The 25,725-nt window shown below is 44.2% G+C and overlaps 1 protein-coding gene across 2 annotated transcripts in view; it reads right to left on the reverse strand.

The window, feature by feature from the left end:
- The window catches only part of USP43 (ubiquitin specific peptidase 43), a 49,786-nt gene that overhangs the window by 2,584 nt on the left and 21,477 nt on the right, over positions 1-25,725 (reverse strand). The window contains exons 5-14 of one of the 2 annotated variants that reach the window (XM_043474263.1): positions 24,117-24,252; positions 22,209-22,344; positions 20,002-20,137; positions 19,481-19,592; positions 14,031-14,134; positions 12,827-12,904; positions 11,913-12,039; positions 11,478-11,814; positions 8,878-9,036; positions 7,003-7,167 (exon numbers count right to left, since the gene is read on the reverse strand). In XM_043474263.1, coding sequence (XP_043330198.1) covers positions 7,003-7,167; positions 8,878-9,036; positions 11,478-11,814; positions 11,913-12,039; positions 12,827-12,904; positions 14,031-14,134; positions 19,481-19,592; positions 20,002-20,137; positions 22,209-22,344; positions 24,117-24,252 — 1,490 coding nt within the window. Of the gene's footprint in view, positions 1-7,002; positions 7,168-8,877; positions 9,037-11,462; positions 11,815-11,912; positions 12,040-12,826; positions 12,905-14,030; positions 14,135-19,480; positions 19,593-20,001; positions 20,138-22,208; positions 22,345-24,116; positions 24,253-25,725 lie in introns of both variants that reach the window. The other variant, XM_043474258.1, reaches the window with a different exon arrangement.

Raw genomic sequence — 25,725 nt, forward strand, 5'->3', positions numbered from 1 at the left:
TAATCCAATTTGCAAAAAAAAATATATATACACAGGTATAAGTATAGATCTGTGCATATGTACATATGAAAACATACAAAGTATGGAGAAATAAATACTAAAATGACAAGGTGTTTAAGGAACCACGGGGGTGCTGTTTTTTATTTTCTTCTCAATTCTTTCTTTACTCTCATCATTTCTAAAGGGAACATACATATACCCAAGACTGTGTATCTTTCCTGAAGACATAGTCAATCAGTGTCAGAAAAAAACCCTTAGGCACTAACTTAAGCAAAGAGGTGACTTGTACACTGAAAACTGAAAAACATTGCTGAAAGAAATGAAAGATGACATAAATAAATGAAAAACGGATCTTGTGTTCATGGATTTGAAGATTTAATATTGTTAAAATGTCAGGACTTCCCTGGTGGTCCATGGTTAAGACTCTGCACTTCCAAGGCAGGGGGCACAGGTTCAATTCCTGGTCTGGGAACTAAGATTCCACATGCCTCATGGCATGGCAAAAAAATAAAAATAAAATAGCAATAAGAACAATAAAAAATTTTTTTAAATCTTCAAAAAAATTGTCAATGTTACCCAAAGCGATATATGGACTTAGTGCAATCCCTATCAAAATACCCATGAGAAAACTCATCCTAAAATTCATATGGAATCTCACGGGACCCCAAATAGCCAGTCACTGGAAAGACACACACTGTATGATTACACCCTAAGAAGGGCTCTGAGCAGCCAAAAGCAGAGACACAGAAAGTATAATGGTGGCTGCCAGGGGCTGGGGGAGGAGGGAACAGGGAATTAGTGTTTAACAGGTTCAGGGGTTCAGATTTACAAGATGAGACGAGTTATAGGGGTGGTTTTTGGTGGCCGTACAACAATGTGAGTGTGCTTAATACCACCAAACCGTACACTTACAGATGGTCAAGATGGCAAAGCCGGTTATGTGTGTGTGTGTTTTTTTTCCTGGTTTGTGGGATCTTAGTTTCCCAACCAGGGATTGAACCCAGGAACCTTGACGGTGAAGTCCGGTAGTCCTAACCACTGGACCACCAGGGAAGTCCCTGTTATATGTGTTTAACACAATTTTTAGAAGTTAAAAAGTCATTGGTCATCGTACCGTTAAGATGCCTTGATTTATGAGATGCCTGTCACCACTGAGAAAGGACTCTTCAGCTAAGCCCACGTGGCACAAGGACAGTTACCCTGGGCCAGGGCACCAGCCTCTTGCCCACAGTCTTCCACTCTCACCACAGGGCACAGTCCGCAGCTCCCAAAATAAGCAGGACTGCAGCCACCAAAGCAAACCTCTGAGCTGTATGAAGAGGGCCCAGGGGGCGGGGGGTGCTCAGGAGGTCAGAGGAGCAGGTACAAGGGGTCCCCAGGCCTCCAGCCGAGAAAACGCACAAGCAGGTAAGCCAGCCGAGGTGCACAGACAGTCCGTCCACCCCACAATCTGTCTGACAGCCATCTCCGAGGTTCTGGAGAGCTTGCCTTTCAGGTTTTCCACAGATAATCTTTGGTATTTTTTATTTTTCTTTAAAGCACTTTAGATTAGCTAGCGATGGACACAACATCACTCCCAAATACTTTGTAATTCCAGTCCTAAATGATGATGTTGTTCCATCATTGAATTCCCACACCTTGGAGGGAAAATAAATAAACAAAACAGTTCTGGGGGCTGAGACGTGTGGGAAGGTTTTGTTCCTGGTCCACAGCCCAGGGTAAGGGCAGAAAGAGAAGCTTTGTATTAGGAGTCACAGAGCGGTGACTTTCAGCCTTTCAAAAAGGGAGGAGCCCTGGCAGGCGGCGGAGCCCGCTCTCCATCCTTCCCCCCCCCCGCCCCCCGATCGAGGGGCGCGGGCACCCCGCATCCTGTCACGGGAACCGCAGGTGTCCACAAAGAACTCAGCTCCTCTTTCTCAAGACGCAGTGAGAAAGCACCTTGCCGATCAGGATTTGATTTCATTCTGTTTGTTGGATGTGAGAAGGAGCCAGAGCTTTGGCGGAGGGGAGAAATAAATGCGAAAGCACCCACTGGGAGCTAGCGCTTCCTGTTCACCAAAGACCTCGCTTTCGGGGAAGGTGGGCGGGGGCGGGGGGGGGGGGGGAGGGGGGGTGGCGAGTGCTCCCCAACAAGAGAAGCCCCAGCACCACAACGAAGAGTAGCCCCTGATCCCCGAAACTAGAGGAAAGCTCACGGGCAGCAATGAAGACTTAGTTCAGCTCAGTCGCTCAGTCATGTCCGACTCTTTGCAACCCCATGAATCGTGACACACCAGGCCTCCCTGTCCATCACCAGCTCCCAAAGTTTACTCAAACTCATGCCCATCGAGTCAGTGATGCCATCCAGCCATCTCTTCCTCTGTCGTGCCCTTCTCCTCCTGCCCCCAATCCCTCCCAGCATCAGGGTCTTTTCCAATGAGTCAACTCTTCTCATGAGGTGGCCAAAGTACTGGAGTTTCGGCTTCAGCGTCAGTCCTTCCAATGAACACCCAGGACTGATCTCCTTCAGGATGGACTGGTTGGATCTCCTTGCAGTCCAAAGGACTCTCAAGAGTCTTCTCCAACACCACAGTTCATATAAATAAAAATAAACAAGTAAATAAAAGAAAGGCTCTCTCAGGAGCCAAGGCCACCGGCCCTGTCCATCACTCCAAGAACCACCCACCACTCAGAAGAGGGTGGAGGGAAGCCTCTGTGTGCAGAAACAGAAAAGTAAAAACACACTTAACACGGGGTCTGGCTGGAGAAGGACATGGTAATCTACTCTGGTATTTGTGCCTGGGAAATCCCACAGAGAGAGGAGCCTGGCAGGCTACAGTCCATGGGGCTGCAAAAGACTCAGACATGACTGAAGGGACTAAAGCGCAAACAAAGGGGGTCTGGAGGTCAGAGAATATGAATAAACAGAACCATCAGAACAGGCTCTTTTGAGCCATCAAAGAAAACAGACAAAGGCTATCAATGAGACTCCAGGGTAGAAAAACAGGAGACTGAAATATGTGACTTTCAGGTTTTAAATTTCAGTAAATGAACTGAAGGCATTCAGGGTCACTGTTAAGACTCAGATTAGTGCCCTGAAGTGATCTTGAAATTTATGACATTTGGTACATTTCACAAATTCTATAATTGTGAAAGAAGCATTTCAAGCCACAGAGCAAAATGGCAGAGATAGAAATTGCAGGGCAAAGCTAGGAGACTTTTGAGGACGGATGTAGGAGAGTCAAGAGGCAAATAACAGGAATTTGAAAAGTAGGCAAGACAATAATTAAACAAAAAGAGCATTTCCTTAAAGAAAAGCCTGCACCTGGAGAAGGAGCGTTGCGAGTTCCAGACAGGGTTGAGGAACAAACACAGACCCAGGCATATTCTGGTAGGATTTCTAAACTCCAAGGTCAAAGCTTCCAGCCAGAAAGAACAAGTGACTCTCAATGAAAAAAAAAAGAACTTCTCACCTGCAACCTTAGGGCCTCATAGACCGTGGGAAAACGTCCACAGATGCCTGAGAGAAAAACAACTGTAACCTCAGAGCCCTTCACCACCAAGCTACCATATACTTCCCGGAGAAAGAAAACATTTGCGGCTTTGCTGAGAGTAAAACAGCATATCACGCATACCTAAAAAGAACTCTGAGCAAACATTGAAGGTCAGCACCACGACCGCAAGACAGAGGGTGATGAAGACAGACAGCGGCGTCCCAGTGGACCCTGCAATCAGGTACCATCCACCCTCCCAGGGAACAGGTGGTCTTAGGATGTGTTACATGAGGTTAAGTTGGTGTGTTTGGGACAGGAAAGGGACAGCAAGAGGAATTCTGATGACAATCTGGAACAGAGTAGGAAACCATCTCAGCAAAATCTAAGAGCTGGGGAATGACATGGGGGAGCTCCAGAAACAGACCGGAAGGAATGTGTGAGAACATTTCTAAGCTCTCAACTGGGGGGAATGGCATGGAAGCATTATACAGGTCATCTTATGAGGGAAAGAGAGAAGGCAGTGCTGAAATAGGATGACTCACAGGAAACAGCAGGCTTCTCATATCCGTATAATAACAGGACAATACATTTGATTACAAATATTGGGAAGCATGAAGTAACAATAAGATGTTAAAGAACAGCACTTCCAAGTGAAGGAGGAGAAAAAGGGAACACATTGCAACATGATCAGATCACTAAAAATAAGAAAAAAAGAATGAGTAATAGAAAACATTTTTAAATGAAAATTCACTATATATAAAATAGGTAACCAACAAGGACCTACTATATAGCACAGGGAACTATATCAATATTTTGCAGTAACCTTCGAGGGAAAAGAATCTGAACAAGAATATATAATATATATATATTATATGTGCATATATGGTAAGTGGCTTAGTCATGTCCAACTTTTTGCAACCCTATGGACTGTAGCCAGCCAGGCTCCTCTGTCCATGGGATTCTCCAGGCAAGAATACTGGAGTGGGTTGCCCTCCTCCAGGGCATCTTCCCAACCCAGGGATCAAATCCATGTCTCTTACGCCTCCTGCAGTGGCAGGCAGGTCCAGGAAATCACTTTGCTATGCACCAGAAGCTAACACAACATTGTAAATCAACTATACTTCAATTTTAAAAAAGGACATGGTGAAATTGAATACAACAATCGACTCACCTAACTGAATACTTAAGATATGAAGCTCACATTCCTCAGACAATGTACATTATTGTGTACATTGTGTACACAGAACACTGACAAATAACAAATAACACTGACAAAATAATCATCGTGTACTTACTTGATCACAAAAAGGGAATCATTTTTGAAAACAACATTCTTGGATCACGATCCATAAAATCAGATATCAAGAATAAAAAAGTGACTAAAAACTCTTAAACAATTGAAACACCCTGATAACCCTAAGATCAAAGAGGAAATCGAAACTGAAATAACATACTATTTGGAAAGCACTGAAAAAGAGACAATAAAACCTTTGAGGCTTAATAAAAGCCATAGAGGAAATTCACCATCAGGAGCATCGACACTGAAATGCTTTAGTCCTGGGGCCCCTCCTCTGAAAGGACCTCAGCAATTTTTTCACATGGTCATGTTTATATACACAATTACACAAGTAAAGTGTTTCTATGTCCTTTTCTTTTTAACAGAGCCTCTCCTAACGTTCATCCACAATTATATAAGTTGTGGTCCCCATAAGTTTGGATCTGTTCATTTTCCTTTAAATTGCTTTCATTATTATGAGGTCCCATAACCAGAGCTATCGGAAGGATCAAACTGCCAAGCTATCAGTGTTTCTCTGCAGGGGAACTGCTGGCACTCGGGAAGGACAAGTCTGTGCTGCGTGGAGCCATTCCTGAGCATTGCAAGACATTTAGCACCCTTGCCCCCCAGGGACTAAATGCCAGTTGTCCCCTCTACTCATTTTGACAGTAAAAAAAATTCTCCCACATACCCATAGGGAGAGGAGGTGGTACTAAGTGAAACTGTTAGTCCCTCAGTCGTGTCTGACTCTTTGCAATCCCATAGACCGTAGCCCACCAAGTCCTCCATCCATGAAATTCTCCAAGCAAAAAAACTGGAGTGGGTTACCATTCCCTGCTAAGGGATCTTCCCAACCCAGGGATTGAACCTGAGTCTCCTGCATTGCAGGCAGATTCTTTACTATCTGACCCACCAGGGAAGCCCAACCACTGTTGAAAACCTATGGGCTGGATTTTGTTTTTTTTGTTTTTTTTTTTAAATAAATTTATTTATTTTAATTGAAGCCTAATTACTTTACAATATTGTAGTGGTTTTCATACATTGACATGAATCCATCACGGGTGTGCATGTATTCCCCATCCTGATCCCCCCTCCCACCTCCCTCCCCATCCCATCCCTCTGGGTCATCCCAGTGCACCAGTCCCGAGCACCCTGTCTCATGCATCAAACCTGGACTGGCAGTCTATTTCACATATGATAATATACATGTTTCAATGTATGGGCTGGATTTTGATCTTGCCCCAGGCTTAGTACTCACAGGAAAATAAGCATGGATATTTAACCATCTCAGGGCTTTTCAAACAGGTTCCAAATCTATCACCATTGTATTGAAACTCCAAGAGGGAACACTCCTTTTGAAGCAAGGCTCTGACCCATGTCCTAACTTGAAACTTGAATTTGGAATTCACCAATTCACACCTAAGAGCCACAGAGCCAGGATTCTGGCAGCCAGAAGGAGCAGGTCTTCCTGCAGCCCAGCTACTTTACAGCTGAGCTTGTGACTGGTTATGTCTGAGGTTCAGCTTTCTCTTTTGTAAAAGGGCGATTATCTCACTTCTCCCAGAGAGCTGGATGAGGAGATGAGTTACGTAACGTGCCTGCAAGGGTGTGGAGGTCAGTGACTCTCCAATACTATTTCTCCTTCCACCCCACCCCTCTCTGTCTCTCTGGGGAGTTTTCTAGAGCTATGCCTGACCCCTGTCTGAGTACTATGTTGGAAAGTTGGCTGTCTTTTGAAGTTGCCTCCTTAAGCAATATGAAACACCCTTTTTCTTGGGAGAACTGAGAAATGGCCCAAGGCCCTAAACCTCTGGACAGATCTGGGGTGAATTTATGAGCTTGTCAGAGGCTCATGCTAATGGGGAATGGACAAGCTTGGGAAAGAATGCCTTTTGTTTTTTGTTCAACAGACACTACCCTAAAATGTGCAGTCATAAAAAAATGTGCACAGATGAAAAATGTGAAGAGAAAAGAAAAGCCCTGATAGGGTGAGTCAGAATATAATGCACTGGGACTTCCCTGGTGGTCCAGAGGCTAAGACCTGCAGTCCCAATGCAGAGGGCCCAGATTCCATTCCTGATCAGGGAACTAGATCCCACATGCCCCAACTAAAAGTTTGTAATGTTGCAACTAAAGATCCTGCGTGCCACAGCCAAGACCCAACACAGCCAAATAAATAGAAAAATATTCTAAAAAAAAAGAAAAGAAAATGAAAATAAGATCAGCAAATTTAACCGACATGATGAAACGTACCCTTCTCCTGCCTGGGCAGGCTGTTGGTGCAGAAGGCAGACTCGGGCAACTGGGGCCGTGCAGGGCCAGGGGCAGAGCTCCAGGACAACAGGCTGCCCCTTGTGCTGCCGTTACTGCTCCCGAGCCGGAGGAGCCAGTGGTCAGACAAGGAGGAGCTGGTGGAACCTGCAGAGGGAACACAGAGAGGGTGGGCTGGACCATCCTTCGGGGCCCCCAGAACACTTCTCATCGCTAGATTCCCATCTCCGAGCCCGGAACTACAGAACCAAAGCAGAGCTACAGAAACGAAAGTGAATTGCTAGAGGAGAACCTATAACTGATGAACCATAGCTTCCCTGGTGGCTCAGAAGGTCAAAAATCCGCCTGCAAAGTGGGAGACCCAGCTTCGATCCTTGGGTCAGGAAGATCCCCTGTAGAAGGGCATGGCAACCCACTCCAATATTCTGGCCTAGAGAATCCCATGGACAGAGGAACCTAGTGGGCTACAGTCCATGGGGTCGCAAAGAGTCGGACACGACTGAGCAACTACACTTTCACTTTCGTCTTTAATAAACATAGCTCTCAGGTTGGGTTAAGCGATTATTTCCTATTAAAGACCCACATCCCTTATAACTGCCTCTCCCTTTCTAATGGGACTAATGCAGGGTTATACTACACAACCTTAACACATTATTGACCTGAGATGTATTAATGTGTCTTTTGTTACCTGAATGTTACTGACTGGCAACACATCAATACATTTGTAGAGAGTGATACAATTAACATCACCCTGAGAATTTGTCAGAGCTTAAAATTGATCAAGGGTTTATTATGCAACTTATGAACGTCATTATCATTCACATTTTCCTCCCTTAGGTTTTTCTTCCAACCTTGTGTGTAGTCTAAACTTAAAATTTTCAAAAATGACACATCGCAAAATTTTGAGTGAAAAAGAATTTTTCAGTAAATTCTATGCTGATTGTCCAAGTGACATATATACTAGTGTCTCAGAAGATAATAGTTCTTCAGAATATAGTTCTGAGTCAAACAATGTAAATATTAGGCCAACAAAAAATGGAAAGTGAAAATGAAACTCATGATGCTAAAGAAGGCTCCTTTGCTTCTACAGGAGAACGAAAGACAACATTTTATGAAAATCAGAAAACCACAGTTGTGTCAGATGTAACAATTGAACATCATAACTCTCAAAGTGTTAATAAAATAACAGAACTAATTTTTGGCTGACCAAAATAAAAATCGGTGGCCACGGCAATAGTTTCTGCAAAAATCCCTCAGTCAATAATGAGCTAATTAAGATCAAGCTCATATGAGCAAGAAAGAAAATATAGAATGCCACGCTCCCAAGAGTCACCTGTCACAGGAAAAAAATGTTATTCCTTTTCCCATTCTTGGATCTCATTGTGTCCCGCCCACATCTTTACAAACGGAACACAGTTCTGTAGGGCTGGACATGCTCTGGAAAGTGAAAGTCGCTCAGTCATGACTGAGTCATGGACTCCCCAAACAGTCCGTGGAATTCTCCAGGCCAGAATACTGGAGCGGGTAGCCGTTCCCTTCTCCAGTGGATCTTCCCAACCCAGGGATTGAACCCAGGTATCTCACACTGCAGGCAGATTATTTACCAGCTAAGCCAGCAGAGAAGCCCAAGAATACTGGAGTGAGTGGCCTATCCCTTCTCCAGCAGATCTTCCTGACCCAGGAATCAAACCAGGGTCTCCTGCATGGCAGGCAGATTCTTTACCAGCTGAGCTACCAGGAAAGCAGACAAAGCTTCCTCTTTCAGACCCTTGCCGGACCTATCCTGGTCCTTGATGTGACTGAGCATCTTGAATTTGTCCAGTCCCCCCCTCTTCCGGGAGAAGCGGCAGTACCTACCTCTCATGGAGCTGCTGGCTGACCACGGAGGGATGCTATTCCTCTTCTGATAAAACAAGATGTAAGCCCCTCGTGTATTGACCTCATCTTCTAGAAGCGGCTCCACCGTGCTGTCATCGTAACTGTACCACTGGCCGTCCAGAGAGTTCCGGCAGTAGGCTGCGAAGGTCCAAACCCCAAGTCCCCATTAATTGGAGCCCCCCAAAGCAGGAAGAGATTTCCCACTGGCATGGCTGAAAAACAGATATTTGTCATAGAATGAGAAACATCGGTTCATTTTTAGCCAGAAAGGAATTTGGTGGAATCAGAAAGGATCAACCAGTTATACATCCAGATGCTCACTGATAAAAAGTGGGTTGTTACCACACAAGCTGAATCCTTATGTTGTAGAGATTGTTCAAGCAAAATTTCTAATAAAAGCATGTCCTGAGTTATTTATGGTGGGCTTCCCTGGTGGCTCAGATGGTAAAGAATCTTCCTGCAATGCATGAGACCCAAGTTTGATCCCTGGGTCAGGAAGATCCCCTGAAGAAGGGAACGGCTACTCATTTCAGTATTCTTGCCTGGGAAATCCCACGGACAGAGAAGCCTGGTGGGCTACAGTCCATAGAGTCGCTAAAGAGTCAGACGTGACTGAGCATCTAACACTCACTTTTTTCAGGTAATAATGCTAACGGTCATCCTGGTTCTTTTGAGAAGCTTCAAAATGCACATCTCTGATTCAGTATGCAAGGAAAATATGCAGTTGGGATTATAATTCACTTCTTCCCTACCTAAGAACTGTAGTCAAACATCTAAGAAAATGATCATAGATAAGATTCTCACCACCTTCCAAACAAATATAAGAAATATTCCTCTCCTTTCCCTACACATCTCAGTAATTGGTACCATAACATACTAATTCAGGAGTGAAAGCCAGCTTTTTTCTGCAATGAGCCAAATAGCCCATCTGGCCAATTTTAGGCTCTGCAGGTCACCTTTGGCCATCTACGGTCTCTGTCATATATTCTTCTTGCCATTATTTGGTTTGTTTTTTGTTTTGCTTTTTTACCCCCTTTTAAAATGTAAAAACCATTTTTAACTCGTGGACCAAATGAATACAGGTGCCAGACTGGATCTGACCCACGAGCCACACTTGGCTGGCTTTTTTTTTTTTTTTTTGGCTGAAACTCATGGCATGTGGGATCTTAGTTCCCTGACCAGGGACTGAACCCACATCCCCTGCTGTGGAAGTACAGTTGACTGATTTGCACTGGCTCAAACCAGGCACGAAAAGTTCATCTTTGCTCCTGCCTCTCTTCCATCCCATGCTGAGTCCAAAAGCCAGTCTGACCAATTCTCTTTCCCAAATGTGTCTTGAATACCCTATCATCACCCAAGTCCCAGCCAACACCATCTCCCACTTGAGGCCCAGAAACACCCTCCTAACTGCAATTCCAGCTTACATTCTTGCTCCACCCAATTCTCTGCTCGAGCTAAGACCTCACTTTGTGAACTCGATTATGTCTTTATTCCTCTGCTGAAAACCTTTTAATGACTTTTCCCACCACGGTTTGGAAAAATGCAATCTCTTTTCCATGGCCTCCAGAGTCTTGGCATCCAGCCCCATCTTGACTTACTTCCCCCTTAAGTCACAGCAGCCTTTCATCAATTCTTAAACCACAAACTCTGCCTCTGAACCTTTGCACATGCTAGCAGCACTGCCCATAATGCTTTCCTACCATTATTCACATGGCTAGTTCCACATCATCTTTCCTAAAGGTAACATGCTCAGGCAGGCTTTATCTATATCTCAGACACATCAACCAACCATCTTTTCACGATGCCAAGTAGTGAAAGTGTTAAAGGGACAAGCACCTTTTTATTTCTGTGTCTGAAATTAGTCCCATGAGGGCAGGACTCCTATTTATCTTGTTCATCACTTAGGCTCCAGCACCTAGCCCAGGATTTGCCATAGAATGGGGACTTCATAAATATTTGCTCAATGAACAAATGAGTGATGATCCTGGTTGTTTATACAGTGTTTTCCAAATTGCAGGTTCATAAGTATACTAGGAGTAGCACACTTTTCAAAAAACAAAATATTTCCAAGAATTTTTTCCAGAAATGACCTAATTTATATTAGTGTAGAACAGACCAAGGTATGCAATTATGAACTGAGCGGGCTGCCAAGCTCTTTGTTTCTGTCCTTCCATCCTTCATTCACTTCAAGTTCCTAGGAGGCAGTAACAGTTGAATGTACCCCATAGAAATAAATACCAAATCTGATAAGTGAGAGACTTTGGGCTGAATCACAGATGAGAACAAATGAGAAACTCTTTGGGTTTCACCTGATATGGTGAAAACTTGGGCTGTAACTAACTTTCTATCCCAGCCACCCTCCTAACCCTGCCCCATGCTTGGACCAGCACCCTCTACCCTCTGGCAGGTTCCAGGCATGCAGCGGGTGAGGGGTCAGCTGGTGCTGAGTGCCCGAGTGAACTTGGCATCCCATGGGTGTCCCTTCCCACGGTATCTGGAGGCCCAGGCCACGGCCACGAATGTGGCCATAGCAGCAGCAGCCACAGGCCGCGAGGCAGGCTCACCTGTGTAATGCCCACCTTGCAAACTGCCGTGGTGGTTGCAGACGGCGTAGAGGTCGTACAGGAAGTCCGGCGGGTAGCTGGTGGGCAGGCAGGCCGGCTGCTTCCAGGAAGGAGGCCAGGCGCCTGGCATGGCCTTGGGGCTGGTGCTCCTCTGGGCCACGTGGGGAGCCATGTCGAGCCCGGCGAGCGGGAACTTCACCAGCGTGGAGAGCTTGTTCCTCCTCTCGCCCACCTGGCAGAAGCGCTTGAGGTGGATGATAAGGATGTCGGGCAGGGTCCAGAGGCTCAGCTTCACCACCCCCTGCTGCAGGGCCTGGCAGTGCGGGCACCGCCACGCGTCATCCTGGGCCAGCTGGAAGGGAAGCCACCAGGACTGTGAGCCCACCCACTGACGGGCCCTGGCACCCCCCCATCCCCGCCCAGCCGGGGCGCAGACCCCCAGGGCGGGACCTGCTCCTCCTTGGTGTAGAACTGGAAACACTCGTCCAGGGTGCAGCTGTGCTGCTGGTGGGCCTGCTGCTGCCGCCTCACACTGTCCGCGTCCTGCACCCGCTCCTCCTGGGGGCTCCCGAACAGGCTGTGGGGGGAGCAGACAGAGGCCGTGTGGGTGTCTCACCTCCCCGCCCTGCCCGCCCCACCCAGGGGTCTCTACTCCCAGCTAATGGGGTGCAAAGCATCTCCTGTGGAGTCAAAGTCCCCTTTCCTTGGGCTTCTGGAGCGCCCACTCTCTCTTACTGGAATTCTCAGTCTCCCCCACCAGCCCTGACAAGGACCAAGCCCTTGGCTTATACATCTTTGTTTCATGTGAGGCACGGCCTGGCACCTAGTTGAGATTAATAAACCCTCGCCAGGCTGAACAGTGTCCTTTCCCAATGTTGGAATATGCCCTCAGGGTTAGAGATGCAGCCACGCTGAGTGACTAAGAGTGTGCACTTGAGCCTGACGGCCCGAGTTCAAAGTTCACCTCTGCCAGGCAGGGGAGCAACCGTTTAACCTCTCTGTGCCTTGGTTTCCTCATCTGACAAGGTGGATTCGAGTCGGCCCTACCTTACAGAAAGTGATGCATGAAATATCCTACATGGATGAAAAGTGCTCAGAGCAGTGACTGGCCAAGTGTCACCTCACCATTTACAACTGTGACCATGACCACCACAGCCATCACCCACCAACATCATTATACTAGTCCTACTGCTGTTGTTTATAGGCAGACAATTGCCACTGGGGCTTCTTGGAAGAATGGGTCACAGTGCATCCGGGAAGCTTCATACACCCCACGGTGGCATCAGGGGAACTGGCACAGGAAGGTCCATTATGCACGAACAGGCTTTGTCTCCTCTGCATGAGCTGGGCTCTGCTGGACTCACCGCTCCTTGGTGTCAATGTCCCACTCCACGGCCAGTTTGATGTGCGGGGGGCCTCCTGGCCTCCTAAGATGCAGAGCCCTGATGAGAGAATAGAGGGCCCATCCAAGGCATGGGGGCGGCTTCCCACTCTCCCCACCCTCTCCACCCCCAGGACCGATGTTCCCAACAGAAACGTCCAGAGCTGCATGGAAACCGAGGTTGGGGGCCTGGGGAGGCGCTATCTGTGGAAGGCTTGGTCCTTCATCTACCCTGAAGCCTCTGTCCTCCCTGCCCTGGGAGCTGGCGAGCTCTGAGGGTCTGGTGGCTGCCCGGTCATGGCTCAGCGCTCCCACTGCAGTCTCAGCCACCTGCTCAATGTCAATAGGTCTGTTCTGTTTGAACATCTTACACACACACCCAATTCTGATGATGCCCAAAATGAGCTGCTGGGTTTTCCTCCACTGTGAAGTGAAAGGAGCACCTTCGAGCCCACCTCTACGACCTAAAAGGTCTTCCCCTTCCAGAGCTGTCCAGACCCAGAAAATCTCATCAGCCCATCACTCTTTCCAGCTGTTTTCACTCAGCCCATTTCAGAAGAAACTGGCTGGCCTTAATGCAGAAGAAAGTGGAAGACATGAAATCAACAAGACACATATAGATAAGCGATGGGAGGGTCTGCCCCTTAAAAGAAGGTTTTGAATGTATTGCAAGAAAAAAGTGGAGATGTCACAAGAGTCCCCAGCTGTCACCAAGATGATTTTGAGGGACTTCCCTGGGAGTCCATGGTTAAGACTCTGCGCTTCCAATGCAGAGGGCATAGGGTTACATCCCTAGTCAGGGAACTAAGATCCTGCATGTCATATATCATGGCCAAAAAATAAAAATAACTAAAATAAAATAAAATTGAAACTATTAAAAAAAAAAAAAAAAACAACCCAGGGTTTGAGTTCATGGAAGGTATACAATCCTTAACTAGCCATGTGAGTGTGAATAAGTCCTCATCTTTGGGAACCCCAGTGTCCCCCTCCATCTCTGAAGTGGCCATCAGTCCTGCTTAGACATAAGGACTGGAAGCACAGAATGTATACAAGGACCTAACCCAGTCGCTAGTGCTGAAGACCAAGGGCAACTGATTGTCATCAGTTTTACTGATACACAGCCTTGAAGGAGTCTAGTCAGACAAGAATGTATTCATTCTCTTACCAGGTCTGGAACATCCCCTTACCTGTCCACTGCCCAGTGACAGAGGGGCCGACTGTCCTGTGGGGACAAGTAGCTGCAGGCCAGGGAGAGTCCCACGACCCGGATGGAGAATAGTGACCCCAGGTTCTGCCAAGCCAAGAACAGGAAGCAGGTCAATGTGCATGTTGGTGTGAATCAGATGGTTATGTGCAAAGAAGTTACTCAAAAAATGCAACTTTCTGATTAAAGGGTATTTTGAATATGTCCTTAAATAATTGTTTTCTAAACCTGGAGATATAAAGGCTTTAGTTTTTTTAGAAGATATACCCTATACCTTTTAACATAGTAATCTAACACCATGTAACATTAAATTTTCTGAAACAGTGAACATAGTGATTTAAAATAATATTTAAAAAAATAAAAAATAACACATGGTTAATTGAAGCAAATGTTGGCACAATAAATGGGAAATTAAATCAATTCTGTTCATTAATTATTAATAGGCAATTTATCAAGATGATTATCATCATCACCAGATTATCAAAGTGAGGCAATTATCTAAAAGCAAGCTAGTGTACATTTTACTTATCAAATGCTAAGTATTTGTACACATTGAAATAAGCCACATAAAAGAAATGTCACCCATGTTTTTATTCTAAGATGTACATTTTTTTCATATTCTAACTGTTCTGAACTGAAGCGAACCTTGAAAGTAAAAAGTGAAAGTGGAAGTCGCTCAGTCGTATCGACTCTTTGCAACTCCATGGAATTCTCCATGGAACCCCATGGAATTCTCCAGGCCAGAATACTGGAGTGGGTAGCCTTTCCCTTCTCCAGGGGATCTTCCCAACCCAGGGATGGAACCCTGGTCTCCCACATTGCAGGTGGATTCTTTACTGTCTGAGCCACCAGGAAAGCCAAGTGAACCTTAAACAGCATTATTTGCAATAGTCAACCGGTAGTAGTAACCCAAGAATCCATCAACATACGAATGAATAAACCAGATATGGTATTATATACACACAAGGGATTCCCTGACAGCTCAGCTGATAAGAATCCGCCTGCAATGCAGGAGATTTCAGTTCGATTCCTGGGTCGGAAAGATCCCCTGGGGAAAGGATAGGCTACCCACTCCAGTGTTCTTGGGCTTCCCTAGTGGCTCAGCTGGTAAAGAGTCTGCCTGCAATGCGGGAGACCTGGGTTCAATCCCTGCATTGGAAAGATCCCCTGGAGAAGGGAATGGCTACTCACTCCAGTATTCTGGGCTGGAGAATTCCATGGACTATACAGTCCATGGAGTCTCAAAGACACACACAATGGAATATTACTCAGCCTTAAACAAGTAAATTCAATGCATGCTGCAACATGAATGGATCCTGAAAACATTTTGCTTAGTGAAATAAGCCAGATGCAGAAGGGCAAATATTGTATAGTTCTGTTTATATGAGATACACAGAGGGGTCAAATTCATAAAGACAGGAAGTAAAATGGAGGTTCCCACAGGCTAGGTGCTGCGGGAACAGGGAGTTGTTAATAGGTATAGTTTTTGTGGGTATGATGAAAAATTTAGGGGGTATAGTGGCGATGGCTATGCATCATGAGGAATACAATTAATGCACACTTGTGAATGGTTAAAATTAATGTTATATGCGTTTTACCACAATGTTTTAAAAAAATCAAGTCAGGGGTTGCCTGTATCAGAATTTTGCAGGCCCCACTGACTGCTTGATTGGTTTCTAAAACTGAAATGGCTGTAGAGGTGCAGAGGCAAAAGTACATGGGAGACCAGGGGGAGACTAAGAACAGCTGAGTTCAGTGTTTGTATGAAAGCAGTTCTGTCCACTTTCAACAGCAAGGAGCACAGGGTTTGGGGAAGGCCAAAGCTATTACTAGATATTCTGACCTACTTAGGGAGAAATTCGAGTTTCTAATTTGGGCAGATCTGCCGGGCAGTTCATGCAGCAAAAACCCTTTGGAGATAAAGATTTGATACAAAGGTAGAAAAGGTCATTAACAAACTGATATTTGGGGTAAATCCTGAGTCAATGTATGGTTTTCCCTGGGAAGGAAAGCACATGAATTATGAATAATTATGAAGAAATCCCTTTGAAATGTTTGGGACATCCTCCAAATGGGAAGTTTGTACTTAGAGAATAATTGGGGGAAAACGAAATTCTGAGGCTACTGAACTGTCCCTAAAAATGTTAAAGTCTTCTGTGCCAAGCAGCCATCAGAACAACTTCTGATACTATTGGGGCTAAAAGGAATGGTTTTAGGGAATTCCCTCACGGTCCAGTGGTTAAGACTTCGTGTTTCCAATGCAGGGGCTGGGAGTTCTATCCCTGGTTGGGGAACAAAGATCCTACATACCCCACGGCATGGCCAAAAAATAAGAAATGGTTTTAAAATGTGTTGCTTTTATTTGGAAACTACCAGATTCTACACATGGACATCACCAGATGGTCAATACTGAAATCAGATTGATTATACTCTTTGCAGCCAAAGATGGAAAAGCTCTATACAGTCTGCAAAAACATACCTAGAGCAGACTGTGGCTCAGATCATGGGCTCCTTATTGCCAAATTCAGACTTAAATAGAAGAAAGTAGGGAAAACCACTAGACCATTCAGGTATAACCTAAGTCAAATCCCTTACGATTATACAGTAGAAGTGACAAATAGATTAGATCTGATAAACAGAGTGCCTGAAGAACAATGGATGGAGGTTCGTGACCTTGTACAAGAGGCAGGGATCAAGACCATCCCCAAGAAAAAGAAATGCAAAAAGGCAAAATAGTTGTCTGAGGAGGCCTTACAAATAGCTGAGAAAAGAAGAGAAGTGAAAAGCAAAGGAGAAAAGGAAAGATACACCCATTTGAATGCAGAGTTCCAAAGAATAGCAATGAGAAATAAGAAAGCCTTCCTCAGTGATCAATGCAAAGAAATAGAGGAAAACAATAGAATGGAAAAGACTAGAGATCTCGTCAAGAAAATTAGAGATACCAAGGGAATACTTCATGCAAAGATGGGCACAATAAAGGACAGAAATGGTATGGACCTAACAGAAGCAGTATTAAGAAGAGGTAGCAAGAATACACAGAAGAACTATAAAAAAAAAACATCTTCAGGACCCAGATAACCATGATGGTGTGATCACTCACCTAGAGCCAGACATCCCGGAATGTGAAGTCAAGTGGGCCTGAGGAAGCATCACTATGAACAAAGCTAGTGGAGGTGATGGAATTCCAGTTGAGCTATTTCAAATCCTAAAAGATGATGCCGTGAAAGTGCTACACTCGATATGCCAGCAAATTTGGAAAACTCAGCAGTAGTCACAGGACTGGAAAAGGTCAGTTTTCATTCCAATCCCAAAGAAAGGAAATGCCAAAGAATATTCAAACTACCACATAATTGTACTCATCTCACACACAAGCAAAGTAATGCTCAGAATTCTCTAAGCGAGGCTTCAACAGTACGTGAACTGTGAACTTCCAGATGTTCAAGCTGGGTTTAGAAAAGGCAGAGAAACCAGAGATTAAATTGCCAATATCTGTTGGATTATCAAAAAAACAAGAGAGTTCAAAAAAAACATCTACTTCTGCTTTATTGATTATGCCAAAGCCTTTAACTCTGTGGATCACAACAAACTGTGGAAAATTCTGAAAGATATGGGAATACCAGACCACCTGACCTGCCTCCTGAGAAATCTGTGTGCAGGTCAGGAAGCAACAGTTAAAACTGGAAATGGAACAACAGACTGGCTCCAAATAGAAAAAGGAGTATGTCAAGGCTGTATATTGTCACCCTGCTTATTTAATTTATATGCAGAGTACATCATGCAAAATGATGGGCTGGATGAAGCACAAGCTGGAATCAAGATTGCTGGGAGAAATATCAATAACCTCAGGTATGCAGATGACACCACTCATGGCAGAAAGCGAAGAACTAAAGAGCCTCTTGATGAAAGTGAAAGAGGAGAGTGAAAAAGTTGGCTTAAAGCTCAACATTCAGAAAAAGAAGATCATGGCATCTGGTCCCATTACTTCATGGCAAATAGAAACAGTGGAAACAGTGACAGACTTTATTTTGGGGGGCTCCAAAATCACTGCAGATGGTGACTGCAGTCGTGAAATTAAAAGATGCTTGTTCCTTGGAAGAAAAGCTATGACCAACCTAGAGAGCATATTAAAAAGCAGAGATATTACTTTGCCAACAAAGGTCCATCTAGTCAAAGCTATGGTCTTTTCAGTAGTCATGTATGAATGTGAGAATTGGACTATAAGGAAAGCTGAGTGCTGAAGAATTGATGCTTTTGAACTGTGGTGTTGGAGAAGACTCTTGAGAGTCCCTTGGACTGCAAGGAGATACAACCAGTCAATCCTAAAGGAAATCAGTCCTGAATATTCATTGGAAGGACTGTTGCTGAAGCTGAAACTCCAATACTTTGGCCACCTGATGAGAAGAACCGACTCATTGGAAAAGACCCTGATGCTGGGGAAGATTGAAGGTGGGAGAAGAAGGGGATGACAGAGGATGAGATGGTTGGATGGCATCACTGACTCTTTGGACATGAGTTTGAGTAAGCTCCAGGAGTTGGTGATGGACAGGGAAGCCTGGCATACTGCAGTCCACGGGGTCGCAAAGAGTGGGACATGACTGAGCGACTGAACTGAACTGAACCAGTCTGAGAATCAATAAATGAGCAAGGCATAAAGGTGTTCCTTCTTGGAGTTTTTCATGTGTTTTTCAAAAATTGGACAAAATTATTTGAATATTTATATTCTCATATATGGACATAAATATCAATTTTAGTTTTCCACAGAAGTAATACTTCAAATCCCTTAAAACTGTTTTCTCATTTCTTTTTTTACATTGGCGTATAGCCGATTAACAATGTTATGATAGTTTTAGGTGGAGAGCAACAGGAAACAAGTCCATTGAAACTTTTGGTTCAAATGTCTACATTACAGTTTATTACAAGTTTCCCTCCAAGAAGAACTATGGGAAGCCACAAACGAATGATGTGAATTCCACTCTTTCTTCCAGTTTAAAAAAAAAAAAATTTACTTGTTTGGCTGCACTGGGTTTCAATGGGATCTTTTCTCCTGGTTGAGGCATGCTAGATCTTCTGCTTCAGTATGGGAACAATTAGCTGTGGCACGTAGGATCTAGTTCCCTGACCAGGGATCGAACCTGTTGCCCCCTGCATTGGGAGAATGGATCCTTAGACACTGAATCAGCAGGGAAGGCCCCAGTGGTGTTTTGAAAGATTTAACAAGCAAAAGCTCCATCTATGAAATGTCTTTGGTAATGTGACAAAGAGAGGGATGGCACAGGTCATGAAATGGTGATTTTTCTTGCATAAAAATTAAAGTTGTTTGATATGACAATGTGAATGTTGTCACTGATGCCAAATTCTTATCTCTCCTTTGCTACCACTAGATTCCTACCCCCCCCCCCCACACACACACTACACACACACACACACACTGACCTGTATGGGGACCTCGCTCTTCATGAGGTATCGGACTTTGCTGAGAATGCACTGCTGGAGCTGGATCCATGAGATGGCTCTGTCTTCCCTTACCAAGAAAGGAGGCCCAAACCTGGAAATCCAAGTATATGAGGTTATTTCAGCAAAACAAAAACCAACAATACCCAAGAGTCAACAGTGTTGACTCTACTCATTGGCTTCACTCAATTGGATCCCACACACCATGCACCACAGCCAATAAATTAAAAAAAAAAAAAATAGTGATGAAAGCAGTTATCATTGTTCCTAAAACCAACAGGAAAACCTCTGATACTTAATTGTTAAGGATGGTGTTAGCCATCTGCTGAGGGCCATCACTTCTGATCCTTTGATCAGCAAGCACCTTACACCCTACTCCTTGTGGATCAACCTTAAGAATGGATATTTAATCTTTTTCAAATTAGAATTATTCCAGCTCAAATTCCAAGTACATGTAGACATACCCTAGAAATCATGTGAAAGAAAGACAAAGTTAAACATACCTGCTGGCCTGCTGCCCCGAGCCCACCAAATTACAGAAGAGGATTAGCACTGTGGTCTCATTGTGGACAGGCAGGGATAATCGCTGACCCTCACGGGCTGCCAAGCGTGGGGAGACCAGCAGACCAGATGGACGAGCTGAAAATCAAGAATTACATTTGTGTTCTTAAACGAGCTACTATGCTGGGTCAGAACGCTGGCTTCTAGCCCCTCTTCTCTTTGAGCATCTATTAACCACCCATGGGAGACACTGGAGGGCTTCAGGGAAAGCAATATTAAATAAAGCTCATGGTACATGTGCCACTGGACATCTGGTGCAAAAAGAGGATCTACATGGTAGTGAACTTGCTGCTGTATTCAGCCAATTTTAAAATACAGGGATTTTAATCAACACTTTTCAAAGCCAATCTGAAAAATACACCAAAATGATTTTGGTTGCGTGTATGCTTTGATCAGAGAGCTGTAGAGTTTCTGCTCTCTTAGAAAGCCAACATAAGAACCGAGGGAATGCAAAAATCTTTGCCATTAAGAAAGTAGAAGAATTGGACCATCCTCAATTTCCAATCAGCTTTGAAATTTTACTTTTAAGGCACAGACGTGTGACCTGTGATTAAATTTGAAATGAGGGCTTGTTTCACTGAGTTATTAAGTAATCAGGGCCTGTCAATGTTTTGTTTCAGGTTCCACACCCAGAGTCTCTCCAGTGACTCAGAGTGACTGCAGATACTTGGTTTGCACAGCCAGTCTGCCACCTAGGCTGGCCAAGGATCCAGCCTGGGGCAGAGAACTTATCTGCAGAACATGGTGACGCTGGCACAAGGTGCTCTAACATGAGTCTTCTTGACCGGTTAACTGGACCAAAATGTATACTGACCTACAATGAAAGGCTGCCAGAAACTGACCATCTTTGCCTATCCAAAGTTTAGGAAAAGTAAACACAGGAAAGTGAGACTGTTAACAAAATGTCATTTAATAACCTCTTTGACCATCTACTACTCTGGTTTATAAGCTTTCTTTTAAATTAATTTATTTTTTATTGAAGGATAATTGCTTTACAGAATTTTGTTATTTTCTATCAAACCTCAACTCAACATGAATCAGCCATATATAAATATACCTCCTCCCTTCTGAACCTCCCTCCCATCTCCTTCCCCATCCCACTCCTCTAGGTTGATACAGAGCCCCTGTTTCAGCTACCTGAGTCCTAGGGCAAATTCCCGTTGGCTATCTATTTTACATATGGTAATGTAAGTTTTCATGTTACTCTTTCCATAGATCTCACCCTCTCCCCATGCTCATAAGTCTATTCTCTATGTCTGCTTCTTCACTGTTGCCCTGTTAATAAATTCTTCAGTACCATTTTTCTAGATTCTGTATATAGGCATTATAATACAATATTTATCTTTCTCTTTCTGACTTACTTCACTCTGTATAATAGGTTTTAGGTTCATCCACCTCATTAGAACAGACTCAAAGGTGTTCCATTTTATGGCTGAGTAATATTCCATTGTGTATGTATACCACAACTTCTTCATCCATTCATCTGCCAATGCACATCTAGGTTGCTATAACAGTTTTACTTCAAGCACTGACCTTGAACCATAAGACTCCTGAAGACAAAGATTACTCCAGTACCCATTCTGAATGAAAGTGAGTTGCTCAATTGTGTCTGACTCTTTGTGACCCCATGGACTGTAGCCTACCAGGCTCCTCCATCCATGGGATTTTCCAGGCAAGAGCACTGGAGTGGGTTGCCATTTCCTTCTCCAGAGGATCTTCCCGACCCAGGGATCGAACTCAGGTCTCCTGCATTGTAGGCAGATGCTTTACCATCTAAGCCACAAGGCAAGTCCCATTATGAATAGTGGTTCTCAAAACATGGTCCCAGGACCATTATCACCAGAGTTTATCAGACAAGTAATTTCTCAGGCCCCACCCCTGGCCTACTGAGTCAAAAGCCCTGTGGGTAGGGTTCAGAAATCTGCTTAAACAAGCTCTCCAGATGATTCTGATACTAAGGTTTTGAAAATTCCTGTATTAGTTGATTGATTTTTAATAATGAATCATCTGTAAAACAAATATCAGAGAAAATAAGCCTGATATTTCCAAGTACTAAAACTGAATGTCTTATGCCTTAGCACCCAACAGGTATTCTCTCAAACCTATAATTCATAATATCCAAATAAAATTTTGCAAAGCACTACTGTACCTGAGAGCATCTCCTGCCCAGGTGATGGGGGAGCTTGGAAGGCATAGACATTATCTCCTTCTGCAATAGTATTCAGGTCCTCTTCATCAAAGAAAGACCGCTGGAGTCCACTGGGATACAGTTCAACCAAGATCACCTGGAATGAAAAGGATCATTTTCCCTTTTGTTTCTCAAAGGGAACTTAACAAAGAAGCAGTCTAAAAATGACCAATTGCCTGAAACCTCTCTTCTACATTTTCCTTCCAAGTGGTTACTTATTTTTAGTAATAAAACACTAGGTGCAACAGTCAGACTAACACAGACTTGGATCTCAACCACAACAACAGAATTATCAAAGTGCCAAAGGAAGAGTCGGGAGAAGAAAATTGAAAAGCTAAAGTTTTATACCCAGCTAAACTATCCTGACAGAATGAGCCTAAAATGAAGCCCACTTCAGATAAACAAAAATTGAGAGTGTTTCCCACTAACCAATCTCCACTTAAAAAACTTCCAAATAGTATTGCCAACTTTTTTCACATTGTATCATACATGGGAAATATTTTTACGGAACACTGAGGTGAGCGGAAAAGGCTGGTTTTGTAGTGGAGGAGATGGGTGACTACTGCTTTGAGGGTCCTGGCTGCCCCCAGATCCAACTCTGCCCCCTCAAAGGTGGAAGGAATCAACAACTGAGCACACAGACACACATCTTTCCCTTCAACTGAGATCTTTATTAAAATAGTGAGAAAGGTCAGAGGAATTGATTGGGTAGAAGCAGGAAGGAGCCCACTGGGGTGATAGAAAAGTTCTATTATCATGGTGGTTACACAGATATACACACATGTAAAAAGTCAACAGGTTAAGTTATAACCTTAAGATGGAAACTTTCTTATATCCATTCCCTTCTAAAATATTCCTTAATTAGAAAAAAAAAAATCTCATGAGGTCACCAAGTCACCAGTTTTATACCAATGGATGTATAAAATTTCCATTTTACAGTTAAAGAAACAGAGGACCAGGACTTCCCTGGAGGTCCAGTGGTTAAGGTTCTGTGCTTCCAAGACAGGAGGCGTGGGTATGAGCCCTAGTCAGGAACTAAGATCCCAAATGCTGCACAGTGTGGCAACAAATTTTTTTAATTAAAAAAAAAAAAAACACAAACTAAAGAAAGAAACAGGGGACTGATTACCTTGTCCAAGGTCTGAAAACTAGAAAGGGACTGAATTACAATTAGAACCCCATTTTGAAGCCTTCCCTTGCTGCTTTTCACCACCATCCCTTCTACTCCGTCCTTTCATGGGGGACCCTATTATGAGTCTGCTCACCAAAGTCACAGTGAGTCCAAACTCTTTACCAAGACACTCAAAAAAAAAATAAGCAGAGCACAACCATCCCACTGTCCCCAAATCGCCTCTCTCATGTACTCATCCCAAGTTCCTCTTCAGTCTCCTGGTTTATATTCTCAGCAGTGAAAATATAGAATAGTGGTTCAGGTTCTGAAATCACTATCTGCATTCAAATCCTGGCCCAGTCACTGAGCTTGTGTCACACTTGCCTAGTGCTCACTGGTAAAATGAGGATAATTGTAATATCTGCCTCACAGGATGATGGTGGGGAGAAACTAGCTATAAAGTCATAGAGTGGTGCTCAGCACTTAAGAAGTACTACTGAGAATCAGCTATTGTTGAAAGGATGATGATCGTCATCATCGTCACCTTTTTGGAAGACAAAGGTGATTTCCTCTCCGGGTTACTCTGTGAAAAAGCAGGGAGCGGTCTAGGCCCAGTCATCACAGACACCAGGGACTATTAATCAAACAGTAACTCATGAGTCACATTGGAGTCACTGAGAGCCAAAAATTAGCCTAAACAGCCTAGAGGGCTGGCGCAGTTAGTATCCCTCATCCCATGCCCAGGTCCCCCATCACACCTCCTCTGGAGAGACGCCGCCTTCCTCTGCAACCATCTTCCTCAGGGCTGCCACTGTGCTCAGGATTGGCACGGCCAGGCCAACCCGCAGGAACCGCTGGCTCTTGGAGGGGAAGACCAAGGTGATGCTCAAGAATCTGGAAAATAGGAAGGAGGCCACATCCTTGAAGGATGGACATGGGCTGTCACCAACATCACTGACACTAGACCAAGTTTAGCACTTGGGCAAATCTCGGCTTCCTGGTCGGGTTATTGCCCTTTAAGTATGTTGTCACCAGGTGGCAGTGGAGAGCCAATTCCCCAAGGGTCTCAGTTCCGTGTACTTTTCCTGCGACTTATAAATAAAAGACATTTGATTAAGAATCACAACACACACACACACAGAAAAAAGAATCACAATACAGGTCTTCCTCAACTTACGATGGGATTATGTCATTGTAGCTTAAAGTATCTTAAGTCAAAAATGCATTTAATACACCTAACACATCAAATATCATAGCTTAGCCCTCCCCACCTTAAACATTCTCAGAACACTTACATTTGCCCACAGTTGGGCAAAATCATCTAACATAGAGCCTTCATGATAATAAAGTTTTGAATTGCCCCTGTAATTTACTGAATACTGTGCTGAAGGTGAAAAACAGAGAGGTTTTAAGTGTATGGTTGTTTACCCTCATGATCACCAGGCGGGACTGGGAGCTGTGGTGCTGCCCTGCCCAGAGAGGACCATACCTCACATTGCTTGGCTGGGAAAAGATCAAAATTCAAAATGAAAAGCACAGTTTCTACTGAATGCACATCACTTTCATACCATTGTAAAATCAAAATATTGTACATGGAACCATCGTAAGTCAGGGACCATCTGTTCCAACCTATGGTCTCAAGATTCTACTTGCTATATAGATAATCTAAAGCAAAAAGAAACTTTGAAGTCTGAAAAGTAGAGCAGTCAAGCTTCTTCCTCCAGGACAACTCAACACTACTGACAAGGCTCCCCTTTTCCTCCTGAAGTTCTTTCTCCTTTGTGATGGAGTACAGCCCTTTTGCTCCCCAACTTCTTTAGACTCTCTCTAGTTCCACTGTCTGCTACACCCAGCAGCACACCAGGGCTTACCCCTCCAACACCTGTTTCCCCTGCTCTCTGCTACAGTAATAATCTAATCCATATAAATAATTAGCAGAGCTGGGACTTGAACCCAGGCAGTCTGGCCCCAGAGTCAGTGGTCCTAACCATTGTGCTATGCTGCATCTGACCAGGAATCACAGCTCATATCTATCAGTGGCCATCATATCACGATAGGATAAGCCAGTTACTAATATATTTATGGCATTGACAATCAGCAGCACAGGAATTCAGAGCAGGAAGGGGGGTTCAGTTGCCAGGAAACATATTATAAACCCATCAGTCTTCACCACATCCTAAAGATGGAGGATATCAACAGACAGAAGGCAAGAGATAAGATTTTGCAAAGCGGGGGAACCCAGAGAAGAAATGCCCCATATAGGAATTCACTAAGCTTCCATGTGGCTGACATTGGCGGTGGCCTTAACAGTCCCTGCCAAGACCTGGGCTTCTGGGATGCTTGTGCTATATGCTTCTTCCTTTTGCA

The sequence above is a fragment of the Cervus canadensis genome, chromosome 1 (genome assembly GCF_019320065.1).
Source record: "Cervus canadensis isolate Bull #8, Minnesota chromosome 1, ASM1932006v1, whole genome shotgun sequence".
NCBI lineage: Eukaryota > Metazoa > Chordata > Mammalia > Artiodactyla > Cervidae > Cervus > Cervus canadensis.